The sequence below is a fragment of the Elephas maximus genome, chromosome 14 (genome assembly GCF_024166365.1).
Source record: "Elephas maximus indicus isolate mEleMax1 chromosome 14, mEleMax1 primary haplotype, whole genome shotgun sequence".
NCBI lineage: Eukaryota > Metazoa > Chordata > Mammalia > Proboscidea > Elephantidae > Elephas > Elephas maximus.
In genome coordinates, this window is record NC_064832.1 from 90299919 (window position 1) to 90320941 (window position 21023).

Sequence of the window (21023 nt, forward strand, 5' to 3'; positions counted from 1 at the left end):
ACTGAAAAGCAAGTAGTTCCTCAATCCTAACCCCCTCCCCCCCCCCAAAAAAAATAGTCCTACATACACTGTAGTCAATAACTGGGTCCTAATTTGTTGATCTTTTACAGAAATGAGGAAAAAGTTTGATGATGGAGAAGACCCCCTGGATGCGGAGAGCCAACAAGGAGGTGGCGGCAACCCTTTCCACAGAAGCTGGAACTCATGGCAAGGGTTTAATCCCTTCAGCTCAGGCGGACCATTTAGGTTTAAATTCCACTTCAATTAAACCAAGTATTTTTCTGCTCCTCTTCTTTTTTTTTTTTTTTTTTTAAAGATTAAAAACAAAGAAACCTTGTTCCAGGATCCTACTGAAAAAAATTTCAAACCTTTCCGTTGTCCATAACCAAAGAGTTACAGATCTGTTCTTATCCATTTTACACTTACGGCTGATGGGTTTCTGTGGGTAGGGAGGCCAGGAACGGTTCCGTCTCTGACAGAGCAGCCTGTGTACCTCTTGTGAACGGCGGGAAGGAGCGGTGTGTGGCAGGCTCACCTGTGGAAGTGCTCATGTTTTTATGTTTTTCCACATCGGAACATGGAGAGATCATTTGTCTTCCACAGCCTTGCACACTATGTTGGTGGCTACGTGTGTGAAATAGAGCCCTGGTCCCTGGTCTTCATGAGAATGGGTCATGCTTCAGTGTTCTTAAAGAGATTATCTTGAGCTGTGTGTTCTTAGGGGCAACGTTGTTTAGGTCAGTCCAGTCACTTGCAAATTCTGTTCCATGACTGAGCCTCTTTTAGCCTGCATGCGTTCACGTTAGTAGGATTAATGTGGCTGTCATTACAAAAGAGGGAGAGTCCTCTTACCCAACGGTAGCTGATGTATTTTCTGCGTTTTTTTTGTCAGTACCCGCAGGAGAGTAATGAGAACCAGTGCGATAGAATACAGTTGTGAAAACCTATGGGCTTTTTGTATTAAACACAAAAAATTAACTGAAAGATAATGTCACATAGTTTCAGATAAATATAGCAGTGTTATTATTCAAAATAACATTGCTGAAGTGCAGACTGAAATACTTTCTAAATAGCAGAAGTTCTGAGTTCTCTTACAGGATATCTTATTACAGGATTGCACGCGGTCCTCAGAAATCAACAGAGAATTCCAGGTTTCCTGCTTCCGGGAGGGAGCTTCTCCCGCCTGCAGGTCCGACTCTCTGCAGCTGCAATAACTCCCACGCTAACGGGACTTGTTTGCTGCTGGATGTTATACAGTAGACATGCTCCTCTCACAGGCCTTGATGCCTCTATTACGTTCTCCTCTGCCTAGAAAAAAATACAGGTTTGCAGATCTAGTCAGCTCTGGCTGAATTTCCCCTATCATTTCATTTAATAAAATGGCATCTTCTTTTGGGATACTTTTTCTTACCTTTCAGAAAATTAACTATTGAGTCAGTATACTGGATAGTTTTTTGCCCTCAACAATGAGTGTTCTTTAATCGAGAACATTGAATCTTTACGGAACTTATTGACGCTAGGTTTAAAATCTAAGAGCATTATTGCAGATAAGAATCATTACTCTGGAGAGGTTCTTTGTATTTGCCTAAGAACATTTTGAGGCATTTTAAACAGCAAAGGGTCTAATTTTTTTTTTTTTCCCCATGAAATCAAGCATTTGAATTAGTTGTGGCGGCATCCTGACCACTCCCTACAACAGGCATGCACAAATCTTTTTCTTCTACAGTCATCCTGAAACATATGTGAAAAATAATTTTTAACTGAAGGAAAGAAATCAGCTAGTTGAGTGAAAACTTAGCGCTGCATTTTGAAAACTGGTAAACAACTTGCTGCTTTCATTTTGTGTTAGTGTTCCAAAATTCAAGCCAGTGTGGCAGTAATTCCCAAGGTAAATTCATTTTTGTCTATTCTTTAATCTTACTGTTTCGCTAGTTATATTGCAATATCTGGTTCCTTGGTACACGATGTCGCTGTGACCTCACTGACATACAGTGATGACATCTATCTTCTTTCAAAAGTAAGCATTTTCACGAAGAGTCAGAACAAAAAGAACATCACCTCACTTGCCCTTCCATTTGGAGGAGAGAACATAAAGCTGCCAACACGAAGGAGCCAGAAGGTCGCTGGGATGGCTGAGGCCTGGACCGCACTGGAGAGAGATGTGTGCCTTGGGCTCCCTACCAACACACTGCCCCAAGGGTTGTTTTTATTTTTCCCTCCACTTGTAACAACTACGACTCCTGTTCCTGAAGTCCTACCATGGATTGTTATTAACATAGTCACCCTAGCTAAAAGTTACATGGCTGATTTCAGTGAAGAGAGAAGAGACGCTTTGGTGCCAAGTGCCTGTTCCATGGAGGGAAATGAAGTCTCCGGAGTCCATTTTCTGCTGATTAATGAAGAAAACAACAACCTGCAGCTGCCAAGTAACCTCTGTGACTCTTTCATGAAAAGTTTAAGTCACAGAGGGGTACCCTATCCCTAGTTTCGTTATATTCAATTCTTAACTCCTCCCTTCCTTTATGGTAAGCTCCATACATGAAGTATCACTGATCCGTACGTGTGGACGGTTTCCACAGCGGGAAGTATTAAACACACCAGCCTATAAATGTTGTGAAAAAAGTCCTAAGAAAGGAGACTCAATTTAATCCATCCTCCAATTCTGAAAGCTTTTCTTGCCATGAAAAATGAAGCTATGAAAGTACCATGTACTTTCTTAACCATGAATAAATGAAAACTAATGTAATTTATTTTCCTAATGTCAGTTGGCTGTGATATAGTAGTTTTAAAAACATCTTTCTCTTTAGTCAGTATTAAATATCAGTATGAAAAACAAATTTCCGGACTCATAACGGTATCTAAAAACTACTCATGGTTTTTAAAAAGAAAAATATTACCAATAACCGAGTAGATACAAAGCTAACAATTACAATTTGTGGTTGGCACCATTTTATATTCATGGCAGGAAAAGAAAACTTTCTGTAAAGGCATGAAATTAGTCAAAGGTTACGTCTGTCACCAGGAAGAAAGGTGCCTAAGCTTTAGTTAAAAGTGGCTCGTTAGTCGGGTGTGTGTGAGAGCAGGCTGCCTTGCAGTACAGGGCTCCAGGGGGTTAATCTTGCAAGATTTCACTGAGTACGTGTCCGTGGAGTAACCTAGAGAAATTCATGCAACTTTGTTGAATGTCCTTTACTTTTCTATTTATAAGGAAGGAGGATGGCGAATGCTGATTTATCAACAACTAGTATCTTTATTCTAAATCAGATCATTCCTTTTTTGTTAGTGGCAGAGTTTATCCTGTAATTTTAATTGATATTCATAAATGGGAGTAATTTGGTTTTTTTTTTTTAACAGATGATCTCATTTGCTGAATGATTTAAGAATAAAGTTAGCCACTGCGTGGCTCTGTGTATAGGAACAGGTTTGTCGCACTTACCTGTGGTTGAACCTCTTACCTGCAGTGGGAAGCAAAGATTGGAGGAGGTAAAAATTGGAGATACTTGACAAGTTAAAATATGACACCTATGGTGAAGCTCTAGTTTGTTTTGAATGAGACAAGAATAAGTAACTTAATACACCTCGATTAGTGTTTTAATAAAAAAGGAACTTAAAATAATTGAAATGGGTCTCAGACATGTCTACAAATATGGGTACTATTTTTATGCCCGTGTATTTTCACATTTAATAAAAATATTTATGGTCGTATCAGTACTTTTTTGCTTTTGATTGATTTTTAGTGTTTGCTTGAATATAATTCTAAGCAAGTCCATCTTAGGAGAAGTCAGTTTTCCAACTTTGCTTTATAATAACCAGTGAATGAGGTGACGGAAGGGTTCCTTGTTGACACAGGGTGACAGGAAAGGTCAGGTCAGAGAACAAAAAGTAGATTTGGCTAAAATCTCTGAACTCCCAGTAGCTAGGACTTTAAGAGGTAGGCATTTTTAATACTATCAAAATCCAATACTTAAACTGGCTTTGAATGAAGATTTTCCGTTTTATACTACAATTTGCACGTTTCTGTTAAGGTACAAAGGTGTGGGGGGCAGGAGGGAACTGCTAAATATCTGAATGAAATTTCTAACACAAATGAAAGTAGGTTTCTGTTTTCTAAGTTATATGGTCTGTATATCCTAAGACTAAAGGAGAGCTGGAATACGTAAACTTAACGTAATTGTTTCAGAAAGCTCATTGTATTAGTAACTAGTGATGACATAACAAAAAATACCAAAAGTGGGCGGCTTTAAAGAACAGAAATTTACTTACTCACAGTTCATGAGTCTAGAAATCTGAATTCAGGGCGGGCTCTAGGGGGAGGTCCTCAGCTTCTAGCAGCCGGCAATCCTTGGGGTTTCAGGGTCTGGAGATTCACCTGCTGATTGTCACTCGGTCTATTCTGCTGTTTTTAGAACTCAGAAGTGGTTAGGGTTAGGACCTACCCTTCTCTGGTATAATCACATGAACAAAAAAAGAAAAACCCTACTTCCAAACAGGCTCAAGGTCTTAGGACTTCCTATTTTGAGGGGACAGAATTCATCCCACAACACTTCACCCTTTGGACCCCCCAAAATTCATGTCTTTTTCCACATGCAAAACACATTAACCATATCACATCATCCCTGAAAGTCTGAACCCATTCCAGCATTAATTCCAAAATCTCATCTTCTGACTCATCTAAGTCAAGTATGGATGAGACTCGGTATGGGTCATCCTGGGGCAAAACTCCTTTCCTTCTGTGGACGTGTGAATCCTCGGATATAACTTACCTGATCCCAAAGTACAACGGTGAACCAGGCATAAAGTAGCCATTCCCATTCCAAATGGGAGAAAAGGGAGGAAAAGGAGGGGTCACAGGTACCAAGCAAGTCCAAAACCCAATCTCGTTAGCTCTCAAGGCTTGAAAACAGTCCTTTGTTTTCCAGACACATCTGGGTAGTAAGCCCCTTGGCATTGTCTCCAGGCCCACTGGGACCACTGACACACCCCCACCCTGCCCCTGACTTCGAGTGGCTCCATTCTCTTAGTCCACTAGGAGTGGTGACACCCTAAGCCCACCCGGGCCCTGGAAAGGTCCGTTCTCCTGGCCCACCACCACCACAGCCTTGTCCCCTCAATTTTGGGCAGCAGCCCCATTTTCTTGGTATGCCAGAATGGCAGACCCACCCTCCAGAAGCAAGGTGGTGGTAAGCCTGCTGTTTGAAACTTAGCCAGTAGCCCTACCCTTTGAAATCAAGGAAGCAGCAGCCCTGCCCTCTGTGTTCTGACAGTTTTAGTGATCTCTGAACTGTTCCTGGAATGGTCCTTTTCTTGGAAGGTCAACAGCTGTTCATAACCAAGTAGATCTACTGGCCCATTTCCTTCCTGTAGAATTCCAGACAGCTTTCCTTCAGTCTAAGCTGACAGGATTTCTGCTTCAAAATCTCCTCATCCAAATATCCAAGTCCATCACAGAGAAGCTCGACCTTCCATAAAACATTCGAACGTAATTTAGACAAGTCCTTTGTCAGTGCATAAAAAGGATCACCTTTTCTCCAGTGTCCAATAACGTGTTATTTCCTTTTGAAGCCTCACAAGAAGCATGTTTAATGTCCACAATTCTAGCAACATTCCGTTCATGAAAATAGCTTTTTCCACAATTCTCAATTCTTTCTGAGCAGTCTTTGCAATTGCCCTTAATTCATGTCCATAATTCTACAGTTTCTTCAAGGCAATCTGGGTTCTTACTATCCAATATACCCACTTCTCACTTATCGACTGTCTCATCTGACTTTTCGCATTAACAACAGTAGCAAAGTCTGACTATTTTGCATATTAATGACATAACGTCTGGCATTAATGAGGTGCTTCCCTGTGGCCCTTTGTATCCTGCTGTGTACCCTACCCCTCTAGTAACTATGGGTATAATAAACTTGCTTCTCATGGTCTCCCTGACATCCTTCCCATGTTGCCCCTCATTTGCCATCCTGCACTCAGATTTCCCACTGGCAAAGGCATCTCCATTGGTGCGAGCAGTCATTGACTAAAACTGTTGTCTGACAGCTCAAGTTTGCCAATTCCCTGCCTCAGAGTTGCCAGGAGACAGAATTCTGCCTAGTGACAGATGGCTTTCACTTGCCATTGGCCACAGTGCCTGAAGCCTGCTTCCCAATTTGGTCCGGAAGATTTGAGCTCCATCTCCACAGCTGACGATCATGGCTGTTCCTGCGGCCACCGCTTTGGCAGGTCTGCAGGAATGGGGAGTCAGGGTTGGTGTAGAGGGTGGAGGGTGTCCCATGGGAGTGGCTGGGCATGCCCAGCGTCAGCTGGTTCTGTAGTACTGAGGGAAGAGTCCTTCCTTGGAGTGAACTTTGGAAAAGTGGGTGGTCACGGCAGGGGCTCCTGTCAGGTGGGGTCCCTTGGAAGCGTGGTGAGGGGTGGTGGGACCAAGGTGCATCTGTTGAGTGGGTTTCCATGAGGACAGGTTAGGTTTGGGGCTCGGAACCTGCATTTTAAACCTCAGGGTAACATCTGGGGCTGTGAGGCCAGGAGTCTCCGTGATACTCTGATGTCCTCTCTGGGCTCTGGGTACTAATGGAAGTTCTACAGCCCCAGGCCAGTACGAATCTCTCAGAGTCTCTGTGGCAGAATCGTGGGCTAAGGGGTTGGTGCCAGTGTGCGTGCCCACCTACCCTGGCCCAGAGGGTGCCCCATGAAATTGGTGGCGAGCAGGCAGTTGGGGCAAGGGAATACAAGGAAGGTGGGGTCCTTGGGAATGCACCAGGGCTCCAGACAGACTTAAAGCTACAGTGGTTGTTGTCAGGATATACCTCTCAAATGGCACTTTCAACTTTACCTGGCTGGGGTGCAAGGCAAGAGTAATGCTGGCTGTGATAGTTAAGGTTATGTGTCAACTTGGCTGGGCCATGATTCTCAGTGGTTTGGCAATTGTGTAATAATGCAGTCATCCTCCATTTTTGCTTAACGACATGGTCTTTGGAACTGTATTGGTGAGGAGTGGGTGTACGTCAAAATTCCTCTACTAATCACCCAGTCCCAAGACCACCCACACACTTCAGGTATTTGTTACAGCAGCACCCCCACTCTTTAGTACCGAAATCTGTCTTAGGTAACTAGTGCTGCTCTGATAAAAACACCACAAGTGGGTGGCTTTGAAGAACAGAAACTTATTTACTCACAGTTTAGAAGGCTGGAAGTCTGAATCCTGGGTGTGGCTCTAGAGGGGAAGTCCTTGTTTATGTCAACTTCTAGTTGCTGCCGGCAATCCTTGGTGTTCCTGGTTTGTAGATACATCTTCTGTGTGTGTGTGTCTTCATGTAGTGTCCTCTCCCTGTGTCTCTGCCTATTTTGCTTTTTTATAACTCACAAGTAATTAGGTTTAGGACCCACCCTACTCTGGTATAATCTCATTAACAACAAAAGAAAAACCTGATTTCCAAATAGGATCATATCCATTGGTGTGGGAGCCAGGACTTCAAAACATATTCAATTCATGACACTCAAAGCTTACAAATTCTTAATTATCCTCATGATATCTTTGTAATATATGAGCAGTTAACCTTAGTCTGAAGATAATGAAAACATGTGCAGTGGATGAGAAAGCTGCCAGGAGAACAGAGAGGAAGGGAAGATCCAGATTCTCAGCCCAGAACCTAAGGAGTTATAACTTCGCAAGCACTAATCTCCTCTCCCTCACTACCTACCTCCCCATGCCCAAATCAATGCTTAATGGTCTTTAAGACAGAAATCCAATTATTTTCATTTTAGGATTTACAGTTCACAATGCAGAGACTCTGAACTTTGCACCTTTTATTTACTGAGCCAATCCTTCCTTGGGAATAACTGATAAATAGAAGCACAATATACAAATTTATTTGGTTTTGCCTTATACTACTATTCAGAATTCAGTCCCTAACAAGAAAACATGCTGGAAACAACCCTTAACTTGCAGAGTCTGTTGTTTTGACTACACTTCCAACCTTCACTCAGGTCTGTTTTTCCTGATCTAAGGCAGAGGTCTGTCTACTGGGATAAGCGTTGCCTCTATATTGCTAGGGACCTCAGGAATATACTAGTTCCATCAGGTTAGGCCATACCAGGAGCACTGCATTTTATGACAGACAAGTGTGAACAGCTAACAGGGAGGGTGACCCAGAGAGGCACAGGGTTTTGTGACCTCTTATTAGGAGTGACAAAGCTGCTGGGGACAGAGCAGTTATTTTCATAAACTCTGGGCTGTGCTGTTGAATAGAGAAGGATTAGACTTGTTCTCAAGAGCTCAAAAGAGCAGTAAGTGGAGACTGCTGATAGACGGTTTCTGGCTCACTATGAAACTTCGTGTTCAGAGTTGTCCAAAGATGGACTGGTCTGTCTCTAGAGGCAGTGAGGTCCATATTACCCTGGAGGTTTCAATCATGGTCTGAGGCATCACCTGACAGGGCACTGCTGGGGAGGAGGGAGTTGGCCCACTGGCTGTGGGCTAAACTCTATTTAATGTTCCCCTAAAACCTCACCTATCAATAGAATCACCCAGAGAGCTTTTCATAAGATCATGATTTCCCAAGCTCACCTCAGACTTATTGAATAGGACTCTTCAGGAATGAGATCCAAATACCACTGAGGTCTTTTCTGGTCCCAATATTGTATGATTCTAGACTCCCTGGACAGGATTTGAACGTTTACTAGTCATCCTATTAATCTATTATTAATTAGTCTGTCTTGGAAGAAGTACAGCCAAAATGCTCCTTAGAAGTGAGGATGGCAAAATTTCATCTCATGTACTCTGGATATACTATCAGAAGGGACCAGTCCCTGGAGGAGAACATCATGCTTTGTAAAACAGAGGGCCAGTGAAAAAGAGGAAGACCCTTAACAAGATGGACTGACAGACACAGTGGCTGCAACAATGGGCTCAAACACAGCAGCGATTTTGAGGATGGCACAGGATCGTATAGTGTTTCATTCTGTTGTACAAATAGGGTCACTATGAGTCAGAGCCAACTCAAACGGACCGAACAACATTAATCTATTATTAATACACAAGAAGAAAACAAATTGTTTACATTTTTAACTTAGTTTCCATAAAAGTATCTAGTAGTAATCAACACTTGCATGTTGTTTTAAGAATACACACATACACTCTATCCCCATGAATATAATTTTATGAAATAAAATTAGAAATATTATAAAACATATAATACAAATCAGCATTGAAACATCATATGGTTTAAGATAACTAAATGATTACAGTACAACACTACTTCCATTTTAAAACAATAGTTAAGGTAAAAATGGGCTTAATTTTTTTTTTATGAGAGATAATCACGAGTCCTTTTTTTTCTGAGAAAAATAGAAAACAGGCTTCTTAGACTTTAAATGCATTTTTTGAAACACAGAGATGCACATAAAGCTGAAGCACACAGGGATGCTGATGGTCTGCTGAGCACACATGAGGGCCAGCTAGTCAGGTATGCTGTTCTGCTGGGTTACCTGACAAAACAGGATAACCGGTAGAAACAGTGTTTTCTGCTATAAGGAAACAGGAAGAGTTTACTTTTAAATACCCAGTGGTCATTTCTGAACATAGCTGGAAGTTATTCAGTACATTAAGTACATTTATTTTAAATAATTTTTTTTTTATATATTGAAGAAATGTATCGTTGATTTTAGGGAAATTTCCCGAGTCTTAGCAGTAGTTCCATGCTTTCCCAGCAGGTGGCAGACTTCTTGCACACTCTCATCTCCTCATGCAAACCAGTGCTAGAGTTCATCGTGGGTCAAAACTGTAGGGGAGGAAAGTTTTTAGTTCATGAAATTTTAAATATAAAAATAGCTTAAACTTCACTACGGTATATGACTTAGAAAGCACAGATGGCGACTGAGGACCTTTTCTTGGTTGGTTAAGTACCTGCTTGCTTCACTATGCAGTTTGAGAACAGCTCTTTGCACATTGTGGAATCTATCGATTGGAATCGACTCGATGGCAGCGGGTTTGGTTTTTTGGTTTTGGTATCGTACTACATCATAACTGCTTTAGCCCACCTAGGTGGTGAACACCCATGAGTCTCTGAGGACAAGAGCCATGCCTGACTTATCTTTGTTACCTCTAGGATCTAGCACCCTGCCTCGCACCTGGGGATCTTGAATGTTGCGTGCCACACATACCAAGCAAAAACACTACTAGATCATTTGCTATGCACAAAGTATCCTGGCCCCAATGCAATGGAGAAACGAACAGCAGAAGACATGTATGGTTCTAACAGCAGAGGAGAGATCATTCAAACATAGGCACAAGTACTACATAAATGTAAGAACCTATACTAGGAAAGACTCTTAGAGACCCCAAATGGTTTTTTATTCTGTGTTATTGAGCTATGCATACTAATTGATTTAAGAACTTAAAACAGTATTTTCAGGCAGAAATTAATTAAAATATAATTTAAAGGCATTCTGTTCCATAATTCAACATGGTAGACTCAGCATGTTTCTCTCCTCACTGAATTCATTGAAAAGATAATAAAGATATATAAAATGGAATAACAATACTGGAAATGGGAGGCGTGGTTACGAAGAATCATCAGAGCAAAGTTGCCAATGAATTTCCCGAGCTGAAAAATATAAAACAACCTCATCCTAAAACCTGAGAAGGATGAGTTGATTTTTTCCACAGAGGCGCTTGGGACAGCCTCCTAATGAGAACAAGGGTGGGCAAAGGGTCAGACAGTGAAGTAACTGAAGAATTGTCTGTGGAAAGTCTGTGCCTGGCAGATCTTCACTCTCGTTCTTTTTCTTACATCCCAGGAAGAAAACTGACAGCCTGTTGCTTTTTCTAAGATGAAAAGTAGAAGACTATTCTTGAAAGTGAACCATCTGTTTAACAGGGAGACAGAGATTCTTGTAAGAGTGTCAGTGCTCTTGAATAAAGCTGTCTCATATTGGCTTTTGGCCAGGGATGGGGTGTGGCTGAGCTCTGTTCTGTTCCCTGCCCATGCACCCTAGAGTGAAGCCTGCCAATTGTGCAAATTAACACAGACAGACAAGGATCTCCAACTATCTGGGGAAGGCCGACAGCTAAAAAAAAAAAAAGGACCACAATGAACACGCAAAACAACTGACCCTAAGGAAACAAAGATAACCAGAGAACCAATGAAATACTTAAAATAATTCTAATTAGTATCTTCTAGAGATACTTGAAAAGACAATGAAGCCATAAAACAAGGAAAAACTGAAATTAAAAGGGATCAAGCAGATAAAAAGGAAGATATCTTGGAGAATAAGAAGTGACTGCGTCTCCCCACTAAAAAAAGTCAACAGAAGCTTGAAGATAAAGTGAAAGCATTTTCCCAGAACATGGACTGAAGGGGAAAAAATACAAGAGGATATAAAAAGAAAATGTAAAAAATATGCAGGATCAATTCAAAAGATATAAAATCCAACTGACTAGAATTCTGAAAAGACAGAAAGAAAATGGGAAAGGGGTAGATTTAAAAAAAAAATTATAATAAAGAAGGTCCAAGGCTGAAGAGAGACATGCGTCTTTAAAAGCTCCAGCAGAGTTCCAAAGAGAAAGAATGAAAAAAGAACCAGATCCAGGTAGACCATCATGGACTTACAGAGCACCAAGAGTAAAAAGATCAATCTAGAAATTTAAGGAGTTTCTGGGTAATTCCTGGTGATGCTAGGATAACCGCCTCTCCAAATCCCAATCTGCCTGCCTGATCTGGGCCAACCAGCTGCTGGGACGGGTCATCAGGCTGATGTGAGTGAAGAATTAGGCTCTGGAGGAGCCCTGGTGCAGAGATCTGATTCAAGGTTTCCTTCTCCAAGAGCTAAGTCAAAGCCTAGGTCCTAGAGACAAGTTTGAGATAGTAAATTTGAAGTTAGATGAAACGTCTCAACTTTTGTTTTTTAATTCATACTTTTGTATGTTTAATTTTGTTGTTGTTCTTATCAAGTGCACATATTATCTTGACCAAAAAAGAAAAAAAAAAATCTCCTTTCCTTCTTGATAATCTCATTTCACATGTCTACTATTGTACAAGGAGCCCTTGGTGGCACAGTGGCTAAGAACTTAGCTGCTAACCAAAAGATTGGCAGTTGGAAGCCACCAGCTGCTCCTTGGAAACCCTATGGGGCAGGCAGTTCTACTCTGCCCTATAGAGTGGCTATGAGTCGGAATCGACTTGACAGCAACAGGCTTGGTTTGGTTTTGGTTTAATATTGTATATATATGTCAACTGTATTTTTTTTCTGTTTACAAGTAGTGTTTATTGTGAGACAATTTGGAAAATTAAAAAGCATAATCCTGTTATTTACTATTAAGATTTTGAGGTAAATTCTTCTATTTTTAGCTGTATACTTAATTGTAGTCATAATTTTTTTAAATTTAATATCACAAAATATCACTAAGAATTCTCATGTAATGTTTTTAAGTTACTGTATAGAATTTACATTATATGATTAGATCAGTTTATTTAAAAAAAAATCCCTATTTGTTGGCTACATTGAGTTGACATACGCTCTCTCCCCAAACTTTACTACAATAATGGAACATATTACAAAAAACATTTAATCAACAGCAGGTGCAACTGTGGAACAGAACAGAATGTCTAAAAGTAATCATTACATGGAGCTTAAAAAGTTTGAAGTGGAAGGGAAAAAAGGAGAGATGTAGTACACTAATTTCTTCATCTTTCAGGGTAGCAGCAGGTTGAAAAATATTATTTAAACTGATTATTTATTAAAATTGTAAGTAAATTATTTAAAGGTAAATACAGAAGAATTGAGTAGAAGAATATAACCGACAAAAAACCAAAGGGAGGTGAGACAGTGTTTGGGAATGGAAGTATACGAATTTTCTCATTTGATTTAGTGCGGATCCAATAGATACTGCTTAAATATGGTAACTTCGATAAGATTAACTGTCTCATTTGGACTCCCCGGGTGGTGTAAACAGCTAATCAATTGGCTACTAGCTGAAAGGTTGGCTGTTTGGACCCATCCAGAGGTGCCTTGGTAAATAAGCCTGGTGGTCTGCTTCCAAAAGGTCACAGCCTTGAAAGCCCTATGAAGCAGTTTTACTCTGTACACATGGGGTAATCATGAGTCAGAACTGACTCGATAGCAACAACAATGATACAATTACAAAGGTAAGCAATAAAAGAAGGTAAACAGACCACAACTTTACAGATAATCAGAAGAATAATCTAACATACAAAATAAAGTAAACACTGGCCGTATTTTGTGAAATAATTTTTAAGAACAGGTGGCCTTAAAAGCAAGTATGAAGACTTACATTCCACCAATGAAGAATTAACTCCTGTAAGAATTGGCTTCCTGTTGTTCTTTTCAAGAACTCAAGAAACACTCATGAAAACTGGTCATATATTAGGTCACAAAGAAAACAATAAAAAAGGGCAGAAATAACATAGATAACATTCTTTGATTTCAGTGAAAAAAAAAAACCAAAAACCAGAATATCAAAAAAATCAGAAGATAGAAGACCCTTGCACCTAGAAAAAGCCCCAGTTTTTACCACACAACTCTTGGGTTGAACAGCAAAATCAAACTGAAAGAGAATTTCTGGAAAGCAAAGGTAATGACACCACAATATATATTAGAATATGCAGATACAATTAAAAGCAATTCTGAGAGGAAAATTAATAGGCTTAAATACTTTTATCAATAAAAATAAAAGAATAAAAGTTAAATTGAATAACTGAGAATTGGAAGAACATCAAAATAAATGAAAGCTGAGTTAAAAAAGTAAAAATAGATTAAGAAGTTAGAGAAACAGAATTAATAAACATCACAGCAGGTTCTTTGACAAAACAATAAAATAGGTAATTCATTAACTATAGAAAAAGAGAAAGTTGTGAATGAACAAAATAAAAAATGAAAAGGGGAACAGGAAAACAAAGGAATTAAAAAAAATTACAAGACAGTACTTTGTACAGCTCTATACAATGTATTTGAAAACTTAATGGAATATATAATTTTCTAGGAAAATACGATTTGCTAAAATGGATCCCAGAAGATCTACAAAGCCTAAACAGGCTAATTTCCACAGAAGAAATAGAGAAAGACATCAAAGGTCTACTCCCTAAGAAAGCTCCAGGTCCCAATGCTATTTAAATTGTACCAGAAAACAGGAAAAGAGTAAAACCTCCTACTTCTTTCTATAAAGCAATGGTGACATTGGTAACTTTACAACTGAAAAATTGACACCAAAATCTGACATAAATTATGCAAAAGCGTATTTGAAACTATTCTCACTTATGACAGGATGTAATAGTATTAAAACATTAAAGATAAGACTTCACCAGCACATAAAAAGAATAAAGGTCATGGAGAAGTAGGGTTTATTCTAGGAATACAAGGATGATTAAGTGTTAGGAATATTGATTCAATATTAGGAAATTTGTTAATATAATTTATTAATCAACCCATGTTAAAACGAAACAAAAACCTAAACCGTCACTTCTATTTCTGTTGAAGAGAGATATAATAAAACGCAACTAACTTAACTCACTCCTGATAGAACACTCATTAAAATAGAAATTAATGTGTATTTCCTCATTCTTATAGCATATATTTATTTCAGTCCAAAGTTATCATCTTCCTTACTGAGGCACTGAAGGTTGGCCAGCTCATGTCAAGACAAAGAAAAGAGGCCTACTATCACCACTGTTATTTGACAGTGAATTACATGTATCATCCAAAGCAATCACACAAGAAAAAGCAATTTGAGGCACAGGATTAGAAAGAAGGAAAAAAAAAATCTTTGCAGATGATATACATGTATTCCTGGAAAAACTCTAAAGAGAATCAATAAAAAAAGGTTACTTTAAACAATATGAAAATTCAATATGATAGTTGGAAATAAAAATTTATATACAGAAAACAGTAATCTTTCTATATACAAGCAACCAACACTAAGAAGACATACTGTAAGAGAAAGCCCCATTTATAAAAACAACAAAAGGATAAAATACCTAGGAATAAGCTTAATAAGATATTTATAAAACCTATTTTTTTTATGAGGAAACATTTATAACTCTTGATAAAAATAAAACTGGATTTAAATACAGAAAGACACAACATGTTCGTGGACAGGAAGAACAGTTTTCATGAATATGCGAATTCACCCGAAAATATCAAACAAAATTAACGTAATCTTCCCTCTTCTCCCACCACAACTTCTGCAAAACAAACAAAGAAATATTCCTGGATCTAGATGAGCTGATTCTACACTTTGTATGGAAAAATAAACAAGAATACCCAGGAAAACAACAGAACAGAAGAGCAATGAGGTGGCATTATCCCTACCATATATTAAATCCTACTATACACTCACAATAATTTTAGTATGCAATTAAAATTCTATAGATGTATAGACAGAGACCAATGGAACAGAATAAAAACTCCCAGCTGAGAAATAATCAATATAGGAATTTAGTGTAGGATAACAATGGCAACACAAATCGATGGAATAAAGCTTATTATGTTTTTACACTGTTAGATCCACTGGAAACCATTTGGAAAAAGATAAATTTGGATTTATACCTCACATCATACACTATTTTTTCATACACTAGGCTAAACTCCAAATGGTATAAAGATTAATATATAAAAAATAAATTTACAAAAGTACTTGAAGAAAACATGGCTGAATTCTTTTAAAATCTTGAAGTAATAAAAGGCTTTCTAACTATAACATAAAATCTAAAAGCCAAACTGGAAGAAAATATTTGTAACTCAAATCACAAAATGCTAGTATCTCTTACATTTAAGTGTTTGTATATATGGCGGGGGGGGGTAGAACGCAACAGTCCTATAGAATAAAAAGGGCAAAGTTTAAGCACATATAGTAGAAAAAAAAAAATACTAATGGCCCTTAAACATGACAAAACCCTGACCCACGTTCATAATAATTGAATAATACGGTTAATAGGGAAAACACAAAGGCTATACAAGACATGCCCTCTCTCTCTTGGTTTGAGGGAGTAAAAGAAGACTTTCAATCTTATTCTAATTCCATATTGTTTTAATTTTTACAGTGAACCTATGTTACATTTATAATTAAAAATTAAGTGAAAGAAGCAGTAATTTCTTTTGTATCTTCCTTATTTATACACATCATCATACAGAGGCATATACACAGACATGCAATGTTTCTTTAATTAAAAGGGCATCAACCACCTTATAAATGTTCTATAACCTATTTTTTTTTTACCTTAAAAACAGGCTGCCAAACACCTACAGAACTATTTCAGTTCTCTTCAAATGCTGCACTGCATTTACTTGTTTGAATGTATCCGTTTATGTAATCACACTATACCCACAGACCATTAGATTATTTCTATTTCATTATTTTAAAAGTGCTATTATAAACACATCTATAGATCATTTTCCTTTTTAAAACAAATGTCTTGAAATGAACTGCTGGATCAAAGGGCAAGTATGTTTTAAGTTTTTATACATATTATAAAGTTTCCCTAATTTACATGGCCACTAAATATACAGATCTATGACCGTGCTCTCTTGTCTATACCCTCACCACCACTGGGTATTATCAATCCTTTAACTCTTCCCTGATTTGAAAAGAGAAACACTTTTAATCTCTATGTTTTGTGCATTTAACACTTTTTTTATGTGAGGTAATTATGTACATTTCCCGCCATTCCTTTTTTGCTTTTCTTCCTGGTCTCTCCCCGCCTCTGCCAACTCTTTTTCTTTCTTTTTAAAAACAATTACATCATAACACTTTCAGAATAATTTTCCTTCTTCTGAACTGAAATGGTATTATTATGTATACTAAATGATTACATATACATGTTATGTTTTTATACTCTATTTTGTTCCACTAATCTAGCTAAACACTGAACTTCTCAGGCAATAATGTACTGGTTTAAGAAAAAAAGACAGTCAAGATGAAAACTAATTTTACAATTGTATGAGAAAGTTTACATATAATAAACATTCTCCTGTTAAAAATAAAGCTGAAGAAAATGAGAATCATATTCTGAACTCCTGGAGAATTACTGTGAGAATTAACTAACATAGCCTTGTATGTTTCTACCATTCTCAGTGGAACACAACAGGAGCTCAGTGCCATCTTTAAAAAAAGAGTAAAGAACAACAGGGAGAGACAGACAGCAATGATAAGGCAAGGGAATTATGACAGGATCAAGAAGTTTGTATCTGTTTTTTTAAATTAAGCACATATATGTGAAGGTTTATGTAGGACAGTGAAATGCCATGGTAACCACAAATTTCTAAATCTGAAAATAGAAGCAAATCTAATGAGAAATACTATCTCCAAATCACTCTCCAGCTCATGATGAAGGCTGCTAGAACCGGGAACACATGGGGAAGTCTGTATTCTGAGTGAGATTAATTTATGAGACAGGAAATAATATTTTAATTAGCCACCTAAGGCTTTTATTAATCTTCAGATACTGCTTGAATCTGAGAAATTCAGTATAAAATCAAAGACAAGTATTTCCTTTATTTTTTACGTCTATTTTGTATCGGGGTAATGGTTTACTACCCATCTATGTAGTGGTTTGAACTAAAACTACCTCCCTGGGGGAGTGTATTATCTATCCACGTTTTAAATTTGTGGGCTTAGTCCACATAAAAATGAAATACTAAATCATGTCAGAAAAAATTTTTAAAAGAAATTCTGACCTAATCATTGGATAATTTCATTAGGAAATGAGTCTAGTCTATTTTAATTTCAATAAATGTAACACACTGTTTGCACATGACTGAGGGATGATGACTTACTTGCGTTATTCTTCTTGTTTTCAATATTTTCTAATAGTTGCCGTATCTCAGTATCATATTCCACCCATTCTGGGACAATTCTGGCAGCAGCTTTTAGTTTGGGTTCCTTTGTTTTCGGGTTATTGCACTAGAAGTTTAAATAAAGTTTTGTTAACTTAAAAAAAGCATGTTTTAGGAAACAAAGGAAATAGTTGATATTACTTCTGTGTCACTAGAGCTAACAAAATACATTTTGTGAAAAACAGAGTCCTACAAAGTACCTGAAATAGTGTCAAGTGAAATGACAAATCACAGCTGACGTAAGCAAAACCTACTGAGCACAAATACCTCAATCAAAAAATTAAACAAAAAATTCCTGTAAGACATTGTGATAGTTCCTAAGAAGTTTGGCAAACGATTCCGTAAAATGTTTTGATAAAAGATCCAATTACGTCACCACACTGTAAAAGAATACAGCAGACTATACTAGTAAATATTCTTTTTTTTGGACTAAAAAATTAGTTTATATACTTCGTTTTCCACAGACAGAACCACACGTCAGTCCTCAGACATGCCTTCAGTCCTCCTCTCATGTGCCTCTTTTCTAATGAGCAGTTTGATGGTATGAAAAATCAGCTAACTGGAACTCCTCTGTCAAAACTCTCACAGTTTTCAAGTTCAGAGTGGTCCATCAATTTCCATGCTTTAAAAATACTTATGGATTCTGGGAAGATGGTGGCATGAGCAGGTCTAAGTCCCTGACGTCCCTCACATGTACACCAGGAAACACAATGAGAAAAAATCTACTCAGGCCTGAGGATTCTACATTGACGGTCAGGGGACAGCAGCAAGGAGCTGCAGATAGACCCAGGCAACGATGACTCTCTTATGGTAGGAAAAGTGTTTCCTCCACTGTCCCCGTGTCCACCCTCTCGGCACAGCAGACAGAGACCTGCTGTATTCCAAGCTGACCCACAGCTCGCATGAGCAAGGGGAAAGGCCCGAATTTCTGGTCCTGAAATAAGTGAGGTTTCACAAAGCAGGGGAGGAAGTAGTGGGCTAGGACTGAAGGTTTACCTGCCAGAGGGCAGTTCATTTAGTATGGGCTTTCTATCCAGTTTGAGAGCTTTTAAAGGGTAAAAAACTTGGTCTGGATGGAAATACAGCCCTCAGAGAACAGGCAAGGAACCAATAACTGGAAAAGAAATAGATCAGTGTGTGCCCTCTGCTGTCTGGGAGCTGCTGAAAATGGAAACCTTAAGTCTGTACTGAAATAGAGTTAACACAACAGAAGGAGAGAGAGCAGTAAGCAAAATCTGCAGGCTCTGCCTATCTGTCTTAGTCACATAATGCTGCGACAGCAGAAATACCCCAAGCGGATGGCTTCAACAAACAGATGTTTATTCTCTCACAGCCTAGAAGGCTAGAAGTCCAAATCCAGGCTGTTACCTCCAGGGGAAGGCTTTCTATCTCTGTTGGCTCTGAGAGAAGGTCGTTGTCATCAATCTTCCCGTGGACTGGGAGCTTCTTAGCACAGGGACCCTGGGTCCAAAGGACACGTTCTGCTTCTGGCACTACTTTCCTGGTGGTATGAGGTCCCCATCTCTCTGCTCGCTTCTTTTATTTCTCAAGAGAGACTGACTTAAGACACAACCTAATCTTGTATGAGTCCTGCCTCACTAACATAACTGCCTCAAATCCTGCTTCATTAACATCGCAGAGGTAGGATTTATAACACATAGGAAAATCACATTAGATGACAAAATGGTGGACAATCAATCACACCATACTGGAAATCATGGCCTAGCCAAGTTGACGCACATTATCAGGGGACACAATTCAATCCACAACACCATCTAAGAGTTTCCTGCAGATAGTAGTACTGTCAAAAGCAGCAAATATACAGGAGAATTGAAAAAGCTAACATCCTGTAAAATTTTAATGCCCTAGCTTCAACAAAAAATCATAAGACACACAAAGAAATGGGAAATGATGGCCCAGCCAAGCGAGCAAGAGGAAGGAAGAGAAACTATAGATATGGAAGCCTGAATAATAAACAGATTAGGAAAGTATATGACAATATTAAACAAGCTCAAAGAACTAAAGGAAAATACAAAGAACTAAAGAAAATTAGGGAAATGATGCATGAACAGAATGAGACTTTAAATAGAGATTGTTGTTTTTAGGTACCATTGAGTGGATTTTCGACTCATAACGATCCATTGTGACACAGCAGAACTGCCCCATAAGGTTTTCTAGTCTGTGATCTTTATGGGAGCAGACTGCCAGGACTTTTCTCCAACGGACCTGCTGAGTGGGTTTGAAGTGCCAACCTTTTGGTTATCAGCCAACCACGTAACCATTGCACCACCAGGACTCTTAAATAAAGAGACAGACACTATAAAAAGAAACCAGACAGAAATACTGGAACTGAAAAAGACAATAAATAAAATGAGAAACTTATTGAAAAAGATTTAACAACAGACTTGAGCAGGCAGAAAAAAGAATCGGTGAGGTAGAGGATAAGGTAATTGAAATTATGGAGGCTGAAGAGCAACAGGGGAGAAGGCTCAAGATAGCTGGACACAGTTTAATGGAATTATGGGACAATATCCAGTGAACCAACATACACCATGGGAATCCCAGAATAAGACAAGAAAGAGAAAGGGCCACAAAGAATATCTGAAGAAATATTGGCAGAAAATTTTCAAATCTGGTGAAGGACATGAACATAGAAGTCCAAGCAGCTCAATACACTCCAACTAAGATAAACCCTATGAGAGCCATACCAAGACACATTATAATCAAGCACCCTAAAACTAAAGACAAAAAGAGAATCCCGAAAGCAGCAAGAAAGCAGCTGATTTCTTCTCAGAAGCCTTGGAGGCCATAAGGGAATGGAATGACATTTAAAGTGCTAAAAGAAATGAAGAACCAAAATATATCTGGCAAAACTGTCCTACGAGAATGAGGGCAAAATTAGACACACCCAGAAAGATTAAGGCTCAGAGAGTTCATAACCACTAGACCTGCCTTACAAGAAATGCTAAAGGGAGTCCTTCAGATGAGAAAGAAAGAACAGTAGACAATAAACTCCAAGTTGTACAGAAGGGAAAAAAAAAAAAAATCTCCATTAAAGATAACTGCATAGGCAAGTATAAGGGCAAGTTTTAAGGTATTTTTGCTTGTTAATTCTACTGGTTATACCCTTCATGCATTACAATGGCAAATGTACAAAAAATAAGCGTAAATGTATGCTA

General features: G+C 38.5%; 2 protein-coding genes across 7 annotated transcripts in view; one reads left to right on the plus strand and one right to left on the minus strand.

Annotated features, from left to right (window-relative positions):
- Positions 1–3349, plus strand: part of DNAJC3 (DnaJ heat shock protein family (Hsp40) member C3) — an 86651-nt gene extending 83302 nt beyond the window's left edge. Inside the window, exon 12 of the mRNA XM_049853440.1 lies at positions 111–3349. Within this exon, the coding sequence (XP_049709397.1) occupies positions 111–268 (158 nt within the window). The 3' untranslated portion in view covers positions 269–3349. The remainder of the gene's footprint in view (positions 1–110) is intronic.
- Positions 3350–9278: 5929 nt separating this feature from the next.
- Positions 9279–21023, minus strand: part of UGGT2 (UDP-glucose glycoprotein glucosyltransferase 2) — a 186417-nt gene continuing 174672 nt past the window's right edge. For all 6 annotated transcript variants that reach the window (XM_049853119.1, XM_049853118.1, XM_049853117.1 and 3 more), the window contains 2 exons: positions 17785–17911; positions 9279–9776 (listed from right to left, as the gene is read on the minus strand). In XM_049853119.1, the coding sequence (XP_049709076.1) occupies positions 9754–9776; positions 17785–17911 (150 nt within the window). In that variant the 3' untranslated portion in view covers positions 9279–9753. The remainder of the gene's footprint in view (positions 9777–17784; positions 17912–21023) is intronic.